The sequence below is a fragment of the Galleria mellonella genome, unplaced genomic scaffold (assembly GCF_026898425.1).
Source record: "Galleria mellonella isolate WM207_F2 unplaced genomic scaffold, CSIRO_AGI_GalMel_v1 utg133, whole genome shotgun sequence".
Classification (NCBI taxonomy): Eukaryota; Metazoa; Arthropoda; class Insecta; order Lepidoptera; family Pyralidae; genus Galleria; species Galleria mellonella.
The window spans coordinates 999,178-1,020,232 of NW_026441990.1; the positions used below are offsets into that span (position 1 = coordinate 999,178).

At 34.2% G+C, this 21,055-nt stretch overlaps 1 protein-coding gene across 1 annotated transcript in view; it reads left to right on the plus strand.

Moving 5' to 3' along the window:
* Positions 1 to 21,055, plus strand: part of LOC113511233 (sodium-dependent noradrenaline transporter-like) — a 60,868-nt gene that overhangs the window by 9,055 nt on the left and 30,758 nt on the right. Inside the window, exon 2 of the mRNA XM_031912197.2 lies at positions 20,492 to 20,591. Coding sequence (XP_031768057.2) covers positions 20,492 to 20,591 — 100 coding nt within the window. The remainder of the gene's footprint in view (positions 1 to 20,491; positions 20,592 to 21,055) is intronic.

A 21,055-nucleotide genomic window follows, 5' to 3' on the forward strand; every position in this document is an offset into this window, starting at 1 on the left:
ATGGAAAGTGGTAACCGTCGCCTATGGACATGAGACATGGACATCACAAAATACACTCTAAATACTCAGAGTACCTCTTGTACCAGCCATTTACTGCCAACTGCTGAATATAGCTTTCCCTTATAGGGAAAGCTATATTCAGGAGGAGGGGGGTTTCATAGTAGATGTCACGCTAGGCAGGCAAGTTGGTAACTGCAGTTAGACTTCAATGATGTTTTAAAAGCGAATGCTACTGTCCATCCTTCAACCATAATGTTGCTTTATATTTCCATGATACCCCTTATGGCTCGCCATTTCTGCAAACTATGGTGTTATACCTCCATTTATTCTAAATTGCGTAAAAAATATTTTGACATTTTCAGCCTATATCACCCGAACTATCCGACGGTTTCTTTGCAATTTCCTCCCCTATACAATGCGTGACTCGTTAATTGGAAGTCTTAATTAAAATATGTCACAGGTTAGAGCGTCGAATACCAACGTAAGATGGCAGGTAGGTATTTCTTGATGACTGTCGTATTGCTAATTGCATCGTAATCTTCAGATGTCGCATTCGGTACTGTAATTACGAACTTTATATATAGTTATTGATATATAAAAAGCTTTAGATGCATAATAATCAGATACTTAAAAAAGTGTACTGTAAACAAAGCGCAATTGAGAAAATTTTACTTTCATTTCTAAGCATAATTTATATAATAAATTTTCGTCATAAATTTTAAGAGATTAATAAGCCTGTATTTAATTTTCAACAAATTTTTAGCATTAAAAACTTTTTAAGCATTAAAAACTCATGTTCTTAATTATATTTTTAATATAATAAAAATATAATATAGTCCTTCATTCGTATAATTTACACAAAGTTATAAAATATAGTTTAATGGTTAAAATGAAATGAAGACACTTAGTTTCTTAATAAAACCTCTTCAACTTTATTAAGATTTTGTTGCAAGAAATCGGCTTATTTGAATGCTCTATGAAGAAACAATACTCGTAACTGAGACAAGTTGTAGCCTGAAGCTACTATGACATTATGTCTACTTACAAATAAACACAAACTTATTTTGCCTTTGTGCTAAATGAATTATGTATTTTATTTATTTAAAAATTATTCTTTATTTTATTGTTAAAGTAATTTATAATATGTACTTACAAAACTTTACCAGAGGGAGGCTTTGTACAAAAGTCGTTTGCTTGAGCACCTCTGTCCCATTCGTGTTTCTATCGTGAAGCAGTTGTGTTTGCATGGCTGTGTTTCGGTTTGAAGGATAGGATATATCGTGAATTTACAGGATACAAAGGAATAATACCTGTGTCCTCAGGAATGGCAACACATGGGGTGTATTATGGGCGAAACAGTATACTCTGTTATGACCATGGCACTGCTCATGTCTATAGGCGACGATTACCACTTTCCATCAGGTGGGCCGTCAGTTTATTTGCCATTCTAAGTTGCATAACAAAAAAACTTACTCAATAAATTATTGAATGCAACAATAAAAATTAACTGCAATTGGGACACTCACACTGCGTGTTCTGTATTTAAAATTTACCTTTTAGATGGGTTTTATTATCTTGAGAGAAAATTTAAATATGTAGGTAGAATAGTTATTATTTGGAACGAAGTTGGATTGTAAAGAAGGTTAGATGATTTTTCGTAAACTGACAGAAACTTCGGGAAATAAAAAATGAAAGAAATATTTTTATCAAATAAATCTAAGTTATTGTAACATTTTCGAATAGTAATTTTTTCATTAAGGTTGTTTCCTGTATCATTTACATACAAGTACGAGTACAGGTACCTATATTAATTGTAATTATTTCAGTTATAACAAGTTACAGAGATCATCATCATCATCATCATATCAGCCATTAATTGTCCATTGCTGAATGTGGGTTTCGCCCTTGGGGGTTTTTACAATTTTTAATACCTAATTTAAAAGAACTAAAAACCCTAAGTGGAATGTGAGATAAAATTAAAGACGGATGTAAGGACGATGTGAAATTATCCCCGGGTCCCTAATAAATTACTCCCAGAAAACAAGTCACAGTTTCTACTAAATGTTATCATAGGGTGTCTGTCAACGAAACAAAGGTAGGAGGTTGAGGTTAACGATTGATAAATCTTGGTATTTATTCTAAAGACATAAAAGTTAGTTTGCATTTATCGTAAATTGTCTTTAAAAGGTAATAATGTACTTACAAGTACGTACATAATTATTTAGGGATGGCAGAAAAATTTACGGCCCACGTCATATTTTTTTAATGTCACCAACTCCTATGCTACTCTAACATCAAGAATGGTAACGGTTGTCAATTTTGAGGACTAAAGTTTTTTTTTTTATTTATGATAATGGAATGGTAACCTAAACAGTCTGCGTTATCGGTATACGCTGGCAGGGCACTAAAATAGATGACAGGTGAGAATGAAAACAGGTCAGTTAGTGACGAATTTCACAAGAATTAAGCGTGACGGTTTCCAGGGTGAACCGTGCAGATGTCGACCTAATAGGCTAGCAATAATTATAACACCTGAGTCCTCAAGAATAGCAACGCATGGGAGGTATCATGAGCGAGACAGTATACTCTGTTATGTCCAAGGTACTGCTCATGTCCATAGACGATGGTTACCACTTTCTATTAGGTGGGCCGTCAACTTGTTTGCCATTCTAAGTTGTATAAAAAAATGAGACATATAATAACAGTCCTCAGGAATAATCCGTAAAGACTGTTACAGGCATCACAGTAGATTCTGTGATATCCCTGACGCTGTTCTATGAGTTCTCGTATCAGTTGGGTCGCCAACTCGTTTGCCATTCTAAGTATAATAAAAAATGAATTCAATTAATAAATTTTAACGTCTGAAAATGTATGAATATAGATTAATATTGTTACATATTTCGCAGCTATAAAATAAAGCCGTCGCAAAGCCGTTATTAAACCACGTTCACAAGGTCACGATAGACACTTCACAGCAGATTAAGCAAAGCTTACAGCCGCAATCTGCTATCTTAGAAGGCACGACTGACTGAGCTCGTCGGTGGACCACTTGCGTTTATCAATGCTGTAATTAAAAGTATGCTACATTAACCACGAGGAAGGATGCTAACCTAGCTAGGTTCCCATACGTTATACCTACCTACTACGTCTGTAGTTTCTTTTGGCAATATATCTCATATGATAGAATTATGATGTAAAACATTAACTAATTATAGGACTCCGCGCGGAATAATTAGAGGGCTTTAAAGATCTTTCTAGGCTTACACTTTTTTTGGGATCTTGGGCACGCGACTCAATAATAATAATAATAATTTTCCATTAAAAAAATAAATAGTTTAACCCGCGACCTCGCTCGCGTGATCAAGGTAAGCTGATTGATCATTGAAAAATATTATGTGAATATATATCAAATACGAGGATTAGTTTAGTTTTAATGGCGCCAAGAAGTAAGAAATATATAAATAAATATAATATTATAAGGATTGTTTGCAGTGTATAAACATTATTCATTGTATAGAAAAATGCGTCTTTATCTGTATAAGTTAAGATATAATTTGATATAAAATACTAGCTTTAACCCGCAGTTTCGTCTATGTGATCAGGATATGTTTACTGATTAAGGTAAAAAGTAGCCTATATCTTTTTTCATCCCATATAGACACTACAACGTAATAAACAAACAAACAAACTAACTCACTCTCATATTTATAATATTTGTAAGCATTAAATAGTATTAGAAAAATTAAATAACTGATTTTAATTATTTTAAAAGATGAATGTACAATAAAGTATATACACATAAAAGTGGTGTTTCAGTCTAGTTCTGTTTCAAATTGTATACAAATATGTCCAGCCGTTTAAGGGTGAAAAACAAAAGATTAAATCAAATGAGAATTGAAGATAAAATATTTGATATTTAATACATATTTTCATGACTGTAAACTGAATTGGTTTAAATAAAAATAATAAAACCAAAAACCGCAAAACTAGAGAGAACTTTTCGACATTGGTAGATTTATTGGAAAGCCTCAAAAATGAATGTGAATTTTCTTTGACTACCGCTTTGTTGTCTTTGATCACAGTGGCGAGTGTATTTACTTATTTGTACTTAGTAAGGACAGTGGTAAATCGTTTAGTGCAGCCTTTACCAACCTTTTTTAATGTCGGGTTCTTATGTAATCGTACAATGATTTGATTGTAATAAATTCTTCAATAAAAAAGTAATTTAATTTAATTCTATAATTCGGTTTCATTGAAATAAATAAAGAGTGTTGCTGCCGTGTTGTCTTGGCATAGAATGGGCACCCCTTCCTTTCTCATGAGTATTGTAAGAGTTGAGGGAACATAATGGTCGAGGGATGGGCAACAGCGTCCTTCTTAAAACATCACCAAAGCCTAACTACAATTGCAGGGGGAAAAGGAATTGTTAGTAATGAGGTGCAATGGACTAATTTCTAGCAATACACCCTATCAGGTCGACCTCCACGCGGTTCCCCCTGGACACCATCGTGGTTAATTCTAGTGCAATTTGTCACGATTGGCTAACTGACCTCCCTTTTCATCCTCACCTATCATCCCTCACTGGTGCCCTACCAGCGTATCCCGATAGCGCAGGCGGGATTACCATTCCATTATCTACCATTAAAAAACTGCGGTTGCCAACCCAACCCACCTGACAAGCGTGGCAACTACTGGCAAAATCTCACATAGGTCCCCCTATGTTCAGCAGTGGACAGTTAATGGTTGGTATCATGTTTTAAAGAAGTGTTAGTATTCAAGCCATAAACGTGTTTTCTATATTACTAATAATTGCAAGGCGATAAATTTCTTAAATCTTAAAAAAAATATTTAACTGTGATTGGCTTATAAGCTGACCTGAGTCCTCAGGAATGGCAACGCATGGGAGGTATCATGGGCGGAACAGTACACTCTGTTATGTCCATGGTACTGCTCATGTCTATAGGCGACGGTTACTACTTTCCATCAGGTGGGCCGTCAGCTTGTTTGCCATTCTAAGTTGTATAAAAAAAAACCTGTCAGTCTGATGGAATTAACCGTAGTACCTACTTGTAAAAGCTTTTTTCATATTTTTGACCTTGATAGTTTTGACTGCAATATATAATATGCTGGCGACCCGATCCAGCTTCCCACGGTTGCTATGTGGACACTAATGTGATGCTAGTGTGAATTGATTAATTATAATTATTAATTACTATTGTATCCTTCTAAATAGCTTTCCAAACCCTACATAGTTACTATCATTATTATTAAATATTAAAATGGCTATAAAAAGCTATCCGTATAATGTAGACATATGCTATCTCTTGCTTTTTTGTAGTCTTAATAAAGATGAATAATTCCATTATAGATTAGGCATATTTTGTTATATTTTAAAAGAATAAGACATTTTCCACGAAAACTTTCAGTCAGTTTGATTTCTTCCGACACCTTGAAATATACGTAAAAATCTTCTCATGGAATTACTCTATCTTTTTATAAAAACAATATTAAAGTCCGTTGCGTAGTTTAAAAGATCTAAGCGTATCGATGGCTGGAAAGAACTTTATTTTATAATATGTCATAAATTTGAATTTGGAATTTTTAATCAAAGAAGAGATATTTGAGATCAAAGTGGTCAGCACGACAAAATTTTATTATATTTTTTATGTCTCTATATTTTTTTTCATATATTATCCAAGGGAAGACTCAGAAGTCTCTCTGTAAGGGATAAATACCTTCTTAGGTATTTTATTTCGAAATCCCGAGATTGAAATGGTGTCCTTTATGAACGAGAGAAATTTTAAGGCAGTTCAGAGTCTTTATGCGTTTGCGGGCCCTAGTTTAATAAGCCCTGACTCAGTGAACGCCCGCCACACACTCGAGTGGATGTTTCATGACAATGATGGTACCAATGGGCCCTGTCAAATTATCCCACCTCAATCCGATGTTTTCATGACCTGAGTTTGTCATATACCTTTGGATGTTTTATAAATGAATTCTAAGGTTAAATGAGAGGTTGAGTGGCAGCTATGTGTTATATTATTTTCAGCCAAATATCAAGAGGTTTATTCTTGTTCTATTATTCTTCTTTGGTTTAGCTTTACGAATGTTGCCTCATTTACGTACTTGTGAATATTTATGACAATTCTATGACTTTTACAATTGTTTTAGTTACAGAATCGAGTGTAAAATTAAAAAATATACCAATAAAAACAATAAAAACGAGATATTCGTTAAAGTTTTGTTAAAATTGTCCTCCTGAACACACTGCTGTTAATAATGTTCAGTTACTTATAGTACATTTATTTATAGTAATGAGAATTTGCCATGAAAACACAACTGCTTCACGGTAGAATAACGAATGGAACAGAGGTGCCCAAGCAAACGACTTTTGTACAAAGTCTCCTTCTGGTGTTTCAGTTTGAAGACTAAAATGAATAATTGAGAAAAATTTATGTTAGTAGGTTTAATACGAGTAATAGAAGTCACAACAATATTTTTAAAATTTTTGTCTGTCTGTCTGTCTATATAAACATACATCCGGCTTCACACAGAACTCCACTAATTTTGACACGGTTTTCATAGTTGTGTCCCTGAAGGTTTAAGCTAGCATCCATAGCAAACCAAATACGATGTTTTTACTATATTTTTCCACTACTAATAGTACTAAACAAACATACGGCCTGTTTGATGATAAACGGTTACCGTAACCTACGTGCTATACCATACTAAACTAATTTAGGATGGTAAAAAAACAAGCATACCGTGCATGTGCCCTCGACTTTATTTTTACTGCCCATTCTGTTTGTCGTTGTGGGCAATTGCCTGGCTATCCTGCCGCCCTTTGCAATAAGTACTGACAACGAAAAAAAAAACAAACGTATCGTCTTCGATTTTATTTTTACCGCCCATCCTTTTTGCCGTGTTGGGCAATTGCCCGGTTCACCCGCGTCTAGTGAAAATAATAGGCTATAGAGCCTAACAGGGGAATATTCACTAATTGTTAAAGTTATGGAATATATAAGGAGAATATTCATACATTAATCCTGGTTATACAAGAAACATGACAGTGACGGGAATGTGAGGCGGGATTGTCCTGACCGCGCGATAAGATAGAAATAATAATGAATTCCGGCCTTTACAACTGTTTTCATTATTCATACGTTTACATATCCGAATTCATAATCGCTGGAGCGTGACGCCATCTTTCATTTTCATTTTTCACTTCATTTCTCTATGTACTTATTAAATGTTTTATACAGAGTGAAATTAGCATCCTTTTATGGATGCTTTCAATCAGTCATTATCTATTTTTCGCAATGAAACATGGGTCATAAAACTTTTTAACGTCCCATATAAATAGGACGTTTTCAACTGTCAATTAATCTGTGAGACCCAAATTTAAAATATTTATGCCCTTATTTATGAAAAAAAGAAAAACATTTACATAAAAAAATAAGTAAGTTTTTTTTTATATACTACTTAGAATGGCAAACAAGCTAACGATCCACCTGATGGAAAGTGGTAACCGTCGCCTATAGACATGAGCAGTACCATGGACATGGACAGAGAATACTGTTTCGTCCATGATACCTCCTATGCGTTGCCATTCCTGAGGACTCAGGTGTTATTCCTCTGTACCCGGTAAATTCACGCCATATCCCACCCTTCAAACCGAAACACAGCCATGCAAACACAACTGCTTCACGGTTGAAACATGAATGGGACAGAGGTACACAAGCAAACGACTTTTGTACAAAGTCTCCCTCTGGTGACAGTGACAATAATATATACATAAAACATTATACCATTATGAACTGGCGGAATTACAAATCATAAATTTATTTATTAACCGTAAGAAACGAGAAATTTAATTTCCTCTACGTTTTAAAGGCATCTTACTGACTTTTTAAGAAGCCAGTATTGATGACACGTAGTAATATTTTGTCTATGGTATTATTTTTGTTCCAAAATTAAATGTCAAAAGTGAAGGTGCAATTAATTTTGTACGATGAAGAACAAAATAAAATTGCTATCAATTTGAAGAGTTAATAAGTTAAATAAATTGGCATTAGCTTTGATTTTAAGGGCTTTTATCATGTTAACATTAATATGTCATTAGGTGCGACAGAGTGATAATACATATATACATATCTATGTGTGTACTCTTATATTTTCAACCGACTTTAAAAAGGAGGTTCTTAATTTGAAGAGTTTTTTTGTGTGAAGGGCACACTATTGATAAATCAAAATGGAAATTAATGATTATATTATTATTATAAAATATATTATATTTTAGATTAAAATTAATATAAATATCAACATCTCTGTGATTGGGTAGAAGTGAAGGAAATCATATCGACGTAGAACTGCCTTAAAAATGAATAAACATTAGAGTAAAATTGATTTCGGAAGGTTTCATTCTAAGGTCAAGAGTCTTAACACGTTATAAGGTCACGGATGGAGACACAAGGGGTTTGAGTGGGGTCTGAGATCCTATTATAAAATTTAATTTTGGTCTGCATTGCATTGCAAAATTTACACAACATTCCCTGTATGAAATAATTATAATGCAATATCTACTCAACAATATAATTTTTTATAAGATGAAATGGAGTGACCGACATACACACACACACACACACACACACACACATGCGCATATACACATGCACGTGCGCACGCACGCACACACGCACGCACGCACACACATACATACACACACAAAGGGAATGTTAACCTCGCCTTTGCTATCGGTATGCGCTGGCGGGGCACCAGTGACAGAAGACAGGTGAAGATTAAAATAGATCAGTTGGCGCATCGTGATGAAATCGGCAAGAGATTAACCACAATGGTTTCCTGAATTGCGTGGAGGCTGACATGATAGGGTATATTGCTAGCAATGGGTCAATTAAACCCCATTACTAACAATCCCTTTCCCCCCATAAAAATCCATTGATTGCCATGTATATAAGTGCATCATTTCAAAACGGTCACATCTATTTGACTAATTCATTTTTTTGTTGTTTGTAATTGTCAGGACAAGGTTTGTATGAAAAAAAATGTTCAACAAATTGCATGGAAAAGTGAAAAATTTAAATTAATAAATCTACATATAAAAAGTGAGTAACTAAATGAGAGGGAAGATTTGGTCAATTTTTTCATTAGTAAATCCGTGGGGAGCCAGGTCGGGCAGATAGTCTTTAATATAATTTTGATTTTTCTTTAAAATATTGTATATTTTACTGCGAAATTAAAGTTTAATTTAAATTAATAGTAAAGTTTTCGATCTTTATGGAATTGTTAATCTTAATTAGGCAGCTAACTTAACCTATATTAGAACTGGTTTTTATAAAATTTATTTTCTTTTAAAGGTTTTTATGTTTGTAATCAAAGGTAAGATAAACAAATTTTAAATTTATATTGCATTTCAGTAACTGCGTATATGACAAGAACCGTTAGTGGTGAATGATAACTCCGCACACGCTAATGATATACACTGGTGAGGCACCTTTGAGGAATGATAGGTAAGGATGAAAAGGCAGGTCAGTTAGCACATTGTGATGAATACACCTGGAATTCAGCATGATGGTTTCCAAAGGGAACCACGTGAAGGTCGACCTGGTTAGGTTTATTGCTAGCTATGGGATTCTCAGTCTCCATTACTAACAATCCCTTTCCCCCCCGCCTGACGAGGTTATGTTTACTGATCGAAATATATACAATAGGACTGATATACCTGAAGAAGGTAAAAGCCCTTAAAATAATATAAAAAAAAAGTAGCATATATTCTTCTTCATCCCAATAGTACTTATATACCAATTTTCATAGTGATTGATTAAGCTGTTAGTAACAAACAAACAAATCCATTATTACATATTAGTAAGGATATATACAAAAAGGAAACAAGGAGCAGAAGTGAAATCTTCCTTTTTTTTAAGTCGGAGAAATAAAATAAAAACCGAAAACAGGAATCAACAAAACAGCGCTAGGTCATAAAGACAGAGTCATAAATCAAATTGAATAAGCTTATCATTTTCATTTCTCGATTTTACTGCGTGTTAGGTTGTTTTTTTCACTCGATTAATTTATTTCAGTTATGTCGTGTAGGTATTCTTTAATTGTCTCGTACTGGCTGAGTTTTAATGCAATCGATATTATATCGAATGGACGTCGAATGACATAAATTAATCGTTCATTTCTTGCTTGTACATAATTTCATTTGCCCGAATGATTTCTTTGGGATTTGCATTGGAATTGTCATCATATTATTAAATACAATTATTTCTTAATCGACTCAAATCGCAGGCTGACTTTAAATGAAATCTAATAGGGATTTAATCGAATAAATGACAAATGACAATAGTATTCGTTTGTTAGCTTATTGATTTCATTGAATGAATTTATTTGCGTTGCGTCATTGAATGTCATATATAGGTAGTATCATCATCATATCAGTATTTAACCGCCCACTGCTGAACATAAGCCTCCTGCTTGGGGGGGAGGATTTGCCAGTAGTTGCCACGCTTGGCAGGCGGTTTAACAACCGTAAGTTAGGGTTTAGAAATGTTTTAATAGGGACGTTGTTGTCCATCCCTCGCCATCCCTTTGTCGCCTTGTCGACACCCACGGGAAAGGAAGGAGTGGCCTATTCTACGCCGGGACCACACGGTATATAGGTAGTTTTTTAATTGTTCAATATTACTGGTTGACTTTTGATACAGTCGAAATTGTCTCATCTATTTGCAGTCTATTTATTAAGTAATTTTGGATCACCCTATGAATTTTATTGGTTAGTATCGTTGATATATATATGATATCGTTATAGTAGGTAAAGACCTACTTTATATTAGATATAGTATAGATATAATATTCTTTTTCTCCTGTTGGCTGACTTTTCATAACCACAAAGTATTAAATCGAATTTATATATAACTACCATAGATTAAATATTGTTTAATCAATTTATTTATTTTTAATTAATTAATAAAGATATTGTTTAATCATTTCAAATTAAAAATTAACATTCGACTCATTCGAATTGGGATTAAATTAATTTTTCATCGAAAAAATGCTTAATGACAGCCGAGTTAGGGAATAAAGTCGACATATTTTAGTTAGAATAAGAAAAAAAATATTAATCGGTTGAAGAGGGTGTTATTATATTTGATGTAAAAATCGGTTTTATTCCGATTTAAGTCAATCAAATTTCAGCCATTGATGTGATTTCGATTTTATCACACATTTTGAATCTATCAAAAGTCAGCCAGTTTAACCGAATAAATTTTTTTTTCTTATCTCAACTAAAATAAAATATATTAATTTTGTTCCATAAACTCGATCATATATATGTTACCTACCCACTCAACCCTCTTAAACGATGTCCATGGTGCAGTTATAGCCATGTTACCCTATGTAAATGATCGGGCCAATTTAGGAAACGAGCTAAATTGGCTTAGGTCCGAATTTTCTGGGTTATGGGCCCAGATGTCCATTCTATGGTTATTGTAATATCAAATGGCGTTATCTCGAAGTTTAAAAAGTAGTAAAGTGGATAAAAAAGAGATGGAGAATAAACAAGCGTTTACCAGATTCCCTTGTACCAAATAATCATTGTGGCAATTATTATAATGAAAGAACTCATTATTATGACTTTGAAAATCTTTTTTAGTTTAAATGTATTTTTACAGATTTAGATGATACCATAAGTATTAAAGTCAGATTGTTTTTTTCTTATCTGTTGTACTTTAACATCTCAACCACTCATTATGCTGACCATACAAGTAGGTAGGTAATACCTATTAATACTCGTATAATACTGGTAATACCTATTTGGAGGGGAAAAGGGATTGTTAATAATGGGGAGGTTAGTCCCCATTGCTATCAATGTACCTTATCAGGTCGACCTTCATGTGGTTCCCCCGGAAAGCATCGTAATTAATTATTATATATTTCGTCACGATGGGCTAACTAACCTACCTTTTCATCCTCACCAATCATCCCTTACAGGTGCCCCACCAGTGTACACCAATAACGCAGACGGGGTTACCATTCCATTAAAATCAATAAAAAAATACCTATTTGGAATGAACATACCTAGACATAGATTACTTTTTAACCCATTTGATCGGACAATGTTGCGTGTAAAAACTAGTATAATATTTGTTACCAAGTTAATAGAAAGGTGTTTTTCATTTCGTTTTTAATTATTAGCAATTATAGTATTATACCTAAGTACTTATGTGTTTCGTTGTAGGTATGTGTAACTACTAATTGCCGTAAATATGAAACAAACCATATAAAATTCTAATTCGCTAAGTGACATTTAATAGCCTAATACCAGGTAAGTTTCAATATTTTTTAATTGAGTCCCTGAATACCTAAGGATGGCACTTACGTTAACATAATGTATTTAATTAAAGACCTATGCCAATCAATAATAATTATAAAAGTTTTACATTCTGTATTGATTTTAATTGTCGTCTATTTTATTTAGAGTAACTAAAATTGAGTATGGGACAAGAAAAGACTTTATATGAAAACTTCTACGCGGTGGTACCGGAGTTACGAGTTCACTATTGCATTGAAATATCTAGAACACTTAGCATATTTTGTGTTGATTACAAATTATTGAATCAAGTCAAGAATGATGACGATAATGATGATTTTTTTTATTAATATTATGATATGATTTTGTCCCTTAGATTTTTACCTCTACCGGCTACTTGAAAACCTTTCCGCGAGTTCATGAGATAGAATGAAATGGCTATGTCTCATGTGAGTGATGAATGAACGATTCTGTTGACATGAGTCGTTTGTACCTTGTTGAAGGGTGTGTTTTATTGTTCTCTACCATTATTGCTTATCAAACTATGGGGAAGCCAATGCTCGGAATTTCACTGAGTGATAAAATCCAAGAGATGGGTAATCGCCGTAGCACTTTGTGACAGCACGATATTGGCCAAAAGATTAAAAAAAGAGTGAAATGAAAAATGTAAAGTGACTATAATAAAAAATGTTCAAAGCTCATTACGTGGTATGTCGGAAATTATGTTAACAAAATGAACGTATATAAAATATTTACGATCGCTTTTGATTCGACCCGTGGGAAAATGGGTGTAAAAGTCTAGTCAGTTCACTCCAATAGGTATTTAGTACAAGTTGCTTGGAATAATTGAGATTATATTCGTATTTATTCTAATATTCTTCATTATACCATACCATATCATATAAGCTAATTTTTCACTGCTGAAGATAGGTCTCCCTCTATTGGAGGGATTTGTCAGTAGTTATTACGTTTGGCAGGCGGGTTGGCAATCGTAGTTAGGCCTTAGTGATGTTTTAAGAGGGACGTTGATGCCCATTCTTCGACCATTAAGTCCCCTTTGTCACCTCTTGCGACACCCATGGGAAAGAAGCGAGTGGCCTATTCTAAGCCGGGATTACATGATACACTACTTTTTTCATAATGCCTCATTATTCTCCCATCGTTGGACATATGTTTTGTCGTTAAACAGAAGACGTTATTAAAATGTTAAGCTAGTCAGACATTGTGTTAATTTTTTTTATAATACTTAGGATGGCAAACAAGCTGATGATTCACCTAATCGCAAGTGGTAACTATCGCTTATAGACATAAATACTATCGACTTTTTAGTATTTATAGTACCGTTACCTTTCCTGAGCATTTTCATATTTGTACCCCAGCCTTCAAGTCGAAACAAAGACGGGCGATAACATGCTTCACACCAGAAAGACACATGGGACAGAGGTGCGATGCAAACACGGTTGGGTTTCAGACCACTTTTGGACAAAGTCTCCTTTTAGTAAAAATATGATTTCATTCCTAGTTTTCATTCTTTTATACTGGCGTATTGTGCTTTGTTCTCTTAACTAGTTACTTCGTATAACTTGAAGATGAAATAGTGACCGTTGTATTACAGAAGTTAATCGGTTGGACTAATTGGAGGATTTAGATTTTTACTTGGTTTTTAATAACTTAGGTATTTATTGATAATATCAATTGAAATCGTTTAAGAATTCGTATTATTTTCTGCTCACTCTGTTCCGGTTTGATAGCGGTATGGTAGTGAAATTAGCTATTAGATATAATAGGAATAGGGGACAAGGGACTGTTAGTAATGGGGATTAGTAACCCTATTGCTAGCATTACAACTTGTTAGGTACTACTCCTCGCAGTCTCCCTTGGAAGCCGTTGTGTTTAATTCCAAATGATGATCCTGATGGGGTAGCCGGCCTTTTTATACCTATTTTTATTTATCATATCAAACTGGTGTTTTGCTAGCGTATGCTGTTAGAACAGATGGGGTTACCATTCTATTCTAATCTTTAAAAAAAGTTAGGACAACAACACATGAGCATCCTAAACAACCCTAATGGGTATCATCTCCTTGGAAAGCAACGTGATTAATTCTTGTTGACTCCGTCACAATGGGCTAACTAACCTGGTTACATCCTCACTAATCCCCACTCACTGGTGCCCTGCCAACGTATACAGACAGCGCAGGCGGGGCTACCATTCCATTATCATCCACTAAGAACCCTAAATTTAGTGGTGTCCGTGCTATCCATTTCGATAACCCTTTTCATTTCATCAAGTGCACCGCTTGTTTGTCATTCCAAGATATATTATTTATGAATTTTAAGAGGCTCGACGGAGATATGAATAATAAAGTGGTGACAACCCTGCCAGGGTGTGAACATAATTGATTGCTCGCTAAGTGAGAGGTCCCGCGAGGGCTCGTTGTACTCGTAGCTTTAGATTTAAACGTTATTACTGCCTGTCCCTGAATAATTATGTGTCCTTCACACGCGCTATATTATCTACTAGCATGCGACCGTGAATCCGCTTGCGTTACAGAAAATTCTTCCTGGAGCGTTGAACCTGTTTTATTTATCTACTACGGGGAGAAATCGGAATCTATGGAACTTTTGATGTGTAACTGCGATTCATTGGCAAGTATGCGTATGAGTCTACTTGGAACGGCTTATCCAGAACCAGGGGACTACAGATATCTTAAACCGCGGGATATTGTTAGGGTAACACATAGAATCTATGAAATGATGGTATAAGGCAGGGGGAAGCACAAAAGATCCGTATGGGTCGACTTGCATCGGCTTAGCTGACCCCAATAGCGAAAAATAAGAAAAGATATTTAGCTACTAGCATCTCGGGTTTGCTCGGGTCTAAGATCTCAATAAAAGCACCCCTTGTCGGCATACAACAATACGGTGTTACGAAATTGTATTAAAGTCTGCTGAGATGTTTCATCACCGTTTTTCTAAAGGTGGGCTTCTGAAGATGTGAGTCAATATACATACATAGTAAAACACATACATGGAACTGAATACAGCGTGGCCGCAACTTTCACTTGAAGCTATATCTAATTTGTTTTGTTTCCCCATTCAATATGAACACAGTCATGCACGCACTTGAAAATGTCTAATTGGAAATAAAATAGCTTCTTAACCCGCGATTATGATTTAGAAACGAAGGCGCGGAATTAGTTTTTTATTTATTTTTAATTTCAAATTTTTTTTTGTAATATAGACATTACAAAAAAAAAATTTTAGTACAAAAAGCGAACTTAATGCATTCTCTTCTAATCAACATTTGGAAATACAGAAATATAATTAAGCATTGAAAAAAAAAATTGGTTGTAGATAAACAGATTGTTGTAAAAAAGATTTTACAGACTGTTGTTTCTTTTATGTACCACAAACATGGCAAACAAGCATACACACCGTCTGATGGTAAACGGTCACTGTAGCCTATAGACGTTTGCAACACTAGGGATGGCACGTGCACGTTGCCGACCCTGAAGGAACCTTAATTCCCCCTTTTGAAAAACTCATACTGTAGTCTTTAGGGAAAACCTTGGCAGGGCGTTCATTTCACAGCCTGAGCGTGTGGTATTGATATATTGACTCACAAATTAATTAATAATATTGTGTTGTATTGTAGTTATTATTAAATTGCTATTGCTTGTCTCAATAGAACTGAATGGAAATGTAAACAAACGAATAATGACAGACGACAATATGCTAATGACCAACACTGTCCAGTAAAAAAAAATCAACTGACTGAATATTTCGATTTGTTACTAATTGAATTTAGTGTTTCTGTGATAAATTCAACAATTTTTTTAATAGGTGAACATGGGGGGAAAGGGTTGTCAATAATAGATACTAAAAATCCCATTGCTAGCAATATACCCAACCAGGTTGACCTCCTCGTGGTTCCCTCTGGAAACTATCATGGTTAATTCTTGATGAATTCATCATGATGGGTTAACTGGCCTGTTTTCATTCTCATCGATCACCCTTCACTGGTGCTCCGCCAGCGTATACCGTTAGCGCAGGCGGTGTTTTCATTCCATTTTCACCCCTCAAAAAAAAAAATAGGTGAACATACGGTATACTCTGGCGGACATCAGTGAAAGATGATAAGTATGAGGATGAAAGCAGTCAGTTAGCCAATTGTGACGAATTCGAGAAGTATCAACCGCGATGGTTTCCAGGGGCAACCGCATGGAGGTCAACCTGATAGGATATATTGCTAGCAATGAAGCTGCTATATCTCCATTACTAACAATCCTTTCCCCTACCTTTTCACTAAATTCTGTTGAAACAAAATCTTGTTTTTAATTTATAGATAGATATACTTATATTGCCGTGTTGTCCCGGCACCTGGGTCAATCCTTTCTTTCCCGTGGGTGTCATAAGAGACGACTAAAAGAGCTTAATAGTCGAGGGATGGACAGCAGCGTCCCTCTTAAAACATCATCAAAGCCTATCTGCGGTTGCCAACCTGCCTGCCAAACGTGGCAAATACTGGCAAAACCCCCCCTTATGGGAGAGGCCTATGTTCAATATTAAACAATAAACGGCTGATATTATAAAAATGATGTTACTTAGATAAGCATTTTTTATCTACATCCTAAGATGCGGTTACACCCCGATGAAAATAATTAAATATTAATAATATAACAAAAGATAAAGTCGTGTAGTTTCGTTGTGAAGTACTCTTACATTCTTTAATGAAAAATAAAAGTTACGCTGCGAGTGCGAGCAATGACCTTGTCAAGTCGTCTGGGGATTGTGAAACATGGTGTTCAGACGAGTAATGAGAAACAAATTATGCTGTCGTTTTGAAAATAACAATCTCTATATCATTAGGCTAATTTAAAAAAAAAAAAAACAAATATCTAAACTTGGTTTAAGTACTGTACTGAGATTTAAAGCTATTTTCAGATCGAGCGAAATTGTTTAAGTGCGCGAAAAAATGAAGTTGTGAAGTTTAATGTTGGTTCCATATCCATTTTGTCACGATTGAAAGCACTATTTATGAAAATGCAATTGTTTTAAAAAGATTACTTAAATTTTTCACTTAAATTGTTATTATTATTAATTTATTATTTATATTTGACATTGTTTATATGTAAAATTGTTGCATGTTTGTGATTTTACAGTTGTACAGTATAAAAATCCTATAATATTCGACACAATGTAATATTGTTATAGAATAAATTGAATTAAATTGAATTGATTGTAATATTTTGTGGTAATGGTACTATAATAGCAGTGGTATATATATGATTGTATAAAACACTGTCAAAATTACTTTTGATTGTTTTTTCTGTCGAAAGTAATTTTGACAGTTTGAAACTATTGACAGTTACATAAGCATTTTTAGCAACAAAATTCATTCATCTATTTATTCATAAGTAAAAATACATTTTCTTTCTAAAGGAATTATAGATAGATAGATAGATACTCTTTATTGTTTCCTCCATAAGATTACAATAGTAAAGTTATTATAAATATAAACAATTACAAGAAATAATCATAATGAGAAAACAATGGGCGACCTTATCGCGAAAAGCTAAAAGGAATTAATTTATTGATTTCGATTATTATTGATGTCACCTATCTTTTTTTTACTAATATCATAAAATTGTAACTACACGATGTCTATACATGGGAGATATATAAGAAAAAATTATGTAAGGAACCTTTTTTTATGCATCTTAGAATAGCAAACAAGCTGACAGCCCAACTGATGGAAAATGGTAACTGTCGCCTAAAGACATAAGCAGTACCATGGACATAACAGAGTATACTGTTTCGCTCATGATACCCCCCATGCGTTGTCATTCCTGAGGACTTAGGTGGTATTTCTCTGTACACTGTAAGTTCACTGCTATATCCCATCCTTCAAAGCGAAACACAGTCATGCAAACACAACTGCTTCACGGTAGAAACACGAATGGGACAGAGGTGCTCAAGCTTGACTTGACTTGTACAAAATCTCCCTCTAGAAATTTAAGAATTAATTATTTCTACATTTTTACAACGCAGGGGGCAAACGAGCATTCGGCTCACCTGATGGTAAGTGACTACCGCCGCCCATGATCACCCACAACATCAGCGGCATTGCAGGTGTGCTGCCGGCTTTTTAAAAAGGAGAATTTAGAAATAGTCCATTTAGAAGTAGTCTATTTCATTAGTTTAAGGCTGATAATGACTTAAAACATCTCTAAAGCTTATCTACGCTTGCCAATCCGCCTGCAAAGCGTGGCAACTACTGTCAAAATCCCCCTAAGGCTTATATTCAGCAGTGAACGGTGAAGGGTTGATATGATGATGATGGTGATGATAGACTGTATATTATTCTCGAAATCTATCTACCCGTGCAAAGCCAGACTGGATTGCTAGTAAACAATAGATATATAGAAAATATCGGAGCACCTGCAAGGTATAAATTACCAATACCTAGCCTGTGATATACTCGAACAGTCTACAGTCCCTATCGCCTTTCGTTACAAATTGCCGTAATAAAACCGCAGGGACTATGAAATTCTATACAGGTACGTCTCGCCTACACCATGGACATTTAATGGACCGATATTATTTTATTTCTACATAAAATTTGATTCCGCGTATTCGAAATTGTTTGTTTTATTGACGACTCAAAAAGAAGCGGCAGGGTATATCTGATTGGGTTAAAGTTTAAACTAATAGAAATCTCATTGCATGTTTTTGTTAATGTTCAACTTGACGTATCAGCTAATTTTCGTAGTGGAAGGGAACAGAAATAAATACAGTATAAAAGTATGATGAATTTGTTTTTTTTATCGTTTGGCTTCGGTTTTTTAGAGTTGCCATTAGCTATTTTCAAGTTTAATTTAAAAGCAAGGAAATCAACGCGGAAAAAAACAGGAATGTAGTGGTAGAAAATTTAGGGATAGAATTACAGGATCAGGAGAGATGAAAGAGAAGAGGTAAGGTACATACCTTACTTCTTCTCTTACACATATATAATTGTAGAATAATAATTTTATATATGAGGTGTATAAATTTATGTATGTAAAAGTTCAAATAAACAGAATAGATATGTATATAATTTTATATGATAAAATTTAATGTAAGAACAAATAGAGAAAGCAAATTGTTTTACATGTATGCCAATTCAATTTAAAAACCAATATACAACCAACCTGTAGTTTATAGTTGCATAAAATAAAGCTATTTCTTATAATTTCATTATAAGTATTACACGCTAGCTCGTTTACAGGGTAGGTAGAAATAGGCCTGCATATACTTATAAACCATATATTTCTTTTCAACCACTTTTATAACTCGTCTCAAGTTTTTATTAGGTGATAATGGAAAGGTGGTAACTACGCTTGCGCTGTGTACGCTGGCGGAGTACCAGTGAAGGATGATAGGTGACGATGAAGGTACATTAGTGACCCCATCTTGATAAAAACAATGAACGATAATGTCATTATATCGATACAGCTATTAAAATTTATATAGTTAGCGTGAGATCGATAATTTGATATTATTTGTGAAATAAATTTCATTTTAAGCACAATACCGTATATTTTGACACTGCACAGTGCGATTTACATTTTCATTAATATACTTACTAATGTATTATGTATAAACCAATTGTAACTACATAAATTAATAATAATAAAGAAAATGAGACTAAATCTTTCCTTTACTGCACTGTACGTGTATTGACAGCATGTCTATATCTATTAATAGTTTTTAATATCTCCCTACTGTCTTCTGTCTCACTTCCCCTTTTTTGATATGGAGAGATTTTAACTATTTTTTTTATTTTCCAAACTAAGAAAATGTTTGGAAAATCATATGGAGTACTACTCCATATGATTTTCCAAACATTTTCTTCATACAAATCTTGTACTATCTAATTACAAAGAAAGAAAGAAATATTTGTATTTAAGAAAACTTTGACTTAAGCATTTTTAAATTGTCATTTTCCATTGTCTTATTTTATTTTATCGCCCATTCACGCAGTTATTGCTTATTTCAAAAAGTTTCATTATATAAATAATGTTTAATTATATAAACGTTCGGCAATTAATTTTTTTTATACAGATTATTTTATTTATATAAAAATTTTTTTTTCATGAATTATAATATTTTGTTAATACAGATCTCACGTTATGAAGAAGTGGAGAGAGTAGCAGTCGGCATGGCGGGCATGCCCGTACTGGGCAACATTGTCGGCGCCGGGGAACTACGCGACAGCCGAGGTAACTCCACCACACCAACATCAGTTGCCATCTCACTATCTTGATATCTTGATTATATTTTGATATAAACAATGGGATAATATAACGAAATTTAATCAAATAAATGTCAAATATAATGCCATCATTATCATTTCAGCCGTTAAATCCCGTTTTAAGTCCGTCAAAAATAACCTCGCTGTTTTCGCTACTACTACTATTATTAAGAAGCTAGCGCCTCCTAGTGTCAAGAGTTCTAGGCGGCCTTGTACAAGACGGCCTCTAACATGGCTTACCATAATTTTGCCAATTATAGATTAGACTTTAAATTTCTATTCTATTAATAACCCATAACGTCCCCTTTCTGGCCAAAGGTCTCCCCCATCTCCTTCCAAAAGTGCCTGTTCTGCGTCAACGCAAACTTGTTCCTTTTAAATGCATCTAGGTCATCATGCCAAATTTTCCTGGCTGTCCATCTGTAGACACCC